We start from the raw sequence: 4,246 nt of genomic DNA, 5'->3' as shown, positions 1-4,246 counted from the left end.
TATTAACAAGATTTTATATATGATTTTTCAATCCAAAATAAAAAATTAAAAAGATAAAATTTGAACAACAAAAAATAACTAGATCTAAATTCAATAGAAAGTACTCCATATATATAGATGTAGTACTCCCTCTTTAGTTGTTCTGCAAGCAAATACAATTTGAGTTTTCAAAATATAGATGCAGTTACATTCATCTTAGTATAATTACATAAATTAATATAATATAAGAATAATATTTTAAAAAATATTATTCATTTCAGACATTTTTGTTGAGTATATAAATATTGCAGTCTTTTCTCTCCTTGTTTTTAATTACTAATTAGTGATTGAAATTGTAATTATAAATAAAAAATAAACTTGAATGTTAATGGAAGGAGAAAATGAATACATATAAAAAATGTTTATGTGAAAAAAATGAATACCTATAGAGTAGTAAGAAATTAATTACTTGTTATATAGAACTTTTGACTTGTTTGATACATTACTGTTAGGGATATCCAACTTTATTGAATTCATTAAAAAAAAAACTTACAATATCAAGTTGTATGATTCAACTAAAAAAACTTTCACTGAATAGGTGTCAATTTTTTATATTAGTAAAAGTCCAAGACAATAACATCCATACATGAAGTAGATTATATGATCTATAAAGTGCATACATCATGGCCACTCAAAAACAAGAGGTTCCAACTCAATCTACATACACATGCCATCTAAGTTAGTCGGTGAACCCACACCACAAAAAATTGTTCTTAAACCAAAAAAGGAAAAAAAGGAACTTACACTAAACAGAAGATGCTTAGGACTGAGAGTGTTCTAACTACCCGTGCAGTTGTAACTGCACTCCCACAAACCCATAAAAGTAATAATAGTACATTATGGTTCCAATCAATTCCAAAAAGCTATAAATTGTGTTGTAATCCTTTATCTTTGAATAATTCTAGAAGGAAGGCTAGTTATTCTTCTTCTAACCGTTCAAGAATGACGAGTTTCACTACACGCGCTGCAGCACAACCTTTGAAAAATGCGGATGAGCTCATTGACTCCGTCGAGACTTTTATCTTCGATTGTGATGGTAGCAACACTTTTTCTTTTGTCACTTGAGTGATTCTGATTATGAGTTGCTGTTGTTTCTTTTTGGTTATTTTTACGAACAAGTTATCTGCAATTAAATTGATGCTTGTTTGTTTTACGGAAAGATGAAAAAGATACGGCATATCTCAATTGGGTAAATAGAAATTATTTTGAGTTGAGCTGATTTTGTGATTAGAATACTGTGAGCGAAAAGAATTGCAGAACACATTTAGTTGAAAGGGAGCTTCTTGGATGAAGAGTAAAATTGTGTAAAAAATGAAGATTTTGACTAAATTTATAGAGAACATGTCCATTGTACATGATTCTTTGGGTATTTTTTTATTATAAAGGAAATCATTCTTCACTCTTTATCGAAAGTTACAATGTACAGTAGCATCATCCTATCTGAAATGTTATTTTTGTTTAAAATTTGGACAAAACACTGGGATAGGTCTTTAGAAAGAAGAATATTATGTGTACTCAATTCGTCTCTATATTGCTGAATAGAGTGTGAAAATGATATAGAATGAGTCTCACACAGTCACACAACATTATTGCATGTCAGCTAGATGTATGAGATAAGAATGAGTACAAATAACACATCTTTAATAGGAAAAAAAAATTTAAATATAAGAACTTTACTTCTTGTTGAGTTAGATTCTTGATATTTCGCATCTTTTTATTATTAGAAAAATGGTTTATCCTCCCAATTACTAATACTGCATTCAAATGTTCACTTCTTTTCCATTTACACTTAATTTGTAGGTGTTATATGGAAAGGTGATAAATTGATAGAAGGAGTTCCTGAAACACTTGACATGCTTCGATCAAAGGTTGTATATTAATGTGGCCATTAGCCCTCTACCTGCAATTGCAAAATGTGAATAGTAATTATTCTTTAATTCATGATATAGAGCTTTTGATTAACTTCTCCAGGGAAAAAGGTTAGTTTTTGTCACCAACAACTCAACAAAGTCTAGGAAGCAATATGGAAAGAAGTTTGAAACACTAGGCTTGGATGTTAGTGAGGTTAGTCCACATTTTCTTCATAATTTTCCCTGTTTACATAGAAATTCTCAATCAATGTCCAGTTTAAATAATCATAATTTTAATTACCTTTTAGGAGGAAATTTTTGCTTCATCTTTTGCAGCTGCTGCATACCTGAAGTCCATTGATTTCCCAAAAGATAAAAAGGTAATGCATATCACCTTCTACTGCATATTTCAATACAATAAATTTCACAGAATCTTCTTTAAATTTGTCCAAACTAAGAATATTTTTTTGATTTTTTTATGAAGTTGAAAATAAAGGACTTATAATTAAGCATGATTCAGGTTTATGTCATTGGAGAAGATGGCATTTTAAAAGAGCTTGAACTTGCTGGATTTCAATATCTTGGTGGACCAGTATGTATTTAGTTCCATTATTAAAAAGCTTTAATGTCAATCAGATTTCATATCATAACATGCAACACTGTATTTTTCAATATTTAATATATGTATTGAATATTTTTCAATCGTGATTATTGATGTTTATCATTCTTTCTCCCTCTTTGTATGTTGCTCTTTTAGGAAGACGGTGACAAAAAGATAGAGTTGAAGCCAGGGTTTTTAATGGAACACGACCATGATGTGTGTACTTCCATTTCTTCATTTGTTATTTTTCATTTGATAGTATTAGGACTTCTTATTAAAAGATTATGTTTGTTATCAGGTTGGTGCAGTGGTAGTTGGGTTTGATCGTTACTTCAACTATTACAAAATCCAGTAAGATTTCAAACATTGACCACGAAACATAACTAGTTCATATGTATTTAGTCAAATTAACTAGTGGTGGCAGGTGATTCTTACATTTATAAGTGTGTTTTTTTTTCTCTTTTGTGAGTAAAGGTATGGAACACTCTGTATTCGCGAAAACCCCGGGTGTCTCTTCATTGCTACGAATCGAGATGCTGTTACACATCTCACAGATGCTCAGGAATGGGCAGGTTTATACTTTATTCTTCTTCTTTCCTTCTATTGATCTTGTTTCCGAAAATTTTGTATATTATAGTTAAAACAGCAATATTTCTTGATCTAAGCATGCTATGTTACATTTGTTATGATCAACATAATTGCTTAAAATTGTAGTTTGAGTTTTCAGGTGGGGGCTCTATGGTTGGTGCTCTTGGAGGATCTACTCAACGTGAGCCTTTAGTTGTCGGAAAACCCTCAACTTTTATGATGGACTACTTAGCAAACAAGTAAGATTTCTTTTTCCTTATTTCATACTATTGATGCGCGATATAATCCATGACATGGATAATATTATAAGATTGAAGCGGTATACATACATAAATTAAAATTCTATCACATATTTTGTTTCGCCACATTTGACAAATTTACTTCTACAACATGATATCAATGTATTCTTTCTTAAACTTATCTTCCAATACTGCATATAATTTTACATGTTAATTACAACATCATAAATTTTTCTTTGACTGAGTTGTAACCTTACTATGGAACAATAGATTCGGCATTGCAAAATCACAGATATGTATGGTTGGAGACAGATTGGACACTGACATATTATTTGGGCAAAATGGCGGCTGCAAAACTCTTCTTGTCCTCTCAGGGGTTACCTCACTGGAGACTCTTCAAAGTCCCAACAATTCCATACAACCAGACTTTTACACCAACAAAATCTCTGATTTTCTCTCTCTCAAAGCTGCGGCAGTATAATTCAACTAGAAAAATTCCGCGCTCTAAATTCATGTGCTCAACAAAAAAGGTTTGAAATGGCAATATCTTTTAGAATATTATTCTTATATTATATTAATTTATCTAATTATACTAAGATGAATCAGACTACATCTATATTTAGAGTATTGAAGTTGTATTTGTTTGCAAAACAACTAAAGATGGAGTATTACATCTATATATTTTGAGTACTTTCTATGGAATTTGGATCTAATTATCGTTTGTTGTTCAAATTTTAGCTTTTCAATTTTTTATTTTGGATAAAGGAAAAAAATCGTAACTAAGTCTAAAACCTTGTTCTTTGTCACACATCAAGCTTAAAAGAACCAATTTTAGACACGCATTTGAATTCTGGGATGGGGTTTATTATGTTGGAATTCATCTTTTTTTTTTATATATACTAAATAAATATATTTTTACTTATACTCAT

At 30.2% G+C, this 4,246-nt stretch overlaps 1 protein-coding gene across 2 annotated transcripts; it reads left to right on the top strand.

Annotated features, from left to right (window-relative positions):
• LOC107635184 (phosphoglycolate phosphatase 1B, chloroplastic) lies at positions 710-4,019 on the top strand. Of its 2 annotated transcripts, XM_016338577.2 has the most exons (10): positions 710-1,075; positions 1,840-1,907; positions 2,011-2,103; positions 2,198-2,269; positions 2,410-2,481; positions 2,647-2,706; positions 2,789-2,841; positions 2,965-3,062; positions 3,218-3,317; positions 3,588-4,019. In XM_016338577.2, exons 1-10 carry the CDS (start codon positions 796-798, stop codon positions 3,796-3,798), a joined length of 1,107 nt encoding a protein of 368 aa, XP_016194063.1. In that variant the 5' UTR covers positions 710-795; the 3' UTR covers positions 3,799-4,019. The 2 variants fall into 2 exon arrangements, with proteins under 2 accessions (XP_016194063.1, XP_020977586.1); XM_021121927.1 differs by lacking the exon at positions 2,410-2,481.

The sequence above is a fragment of the Arachis ipaensis genome, chromosome B04, assembly GCF_000816755.2.
Source record: "Arachis ipaensis cultivar K30076 chromosome B04, Araip1.1, whole genome shotgun sequence".
Classification (NCBI taxonomy): domain Eukaryota; kingdom Viridiplantae; phylum Streptophyta; class Magnoliopsida; order Fabales; family Fabaceae; genus Arachis; species Arachis ipaensis.
This window is presented reverse-complemented; position numbering and strand designations above follow the sequence as displayed.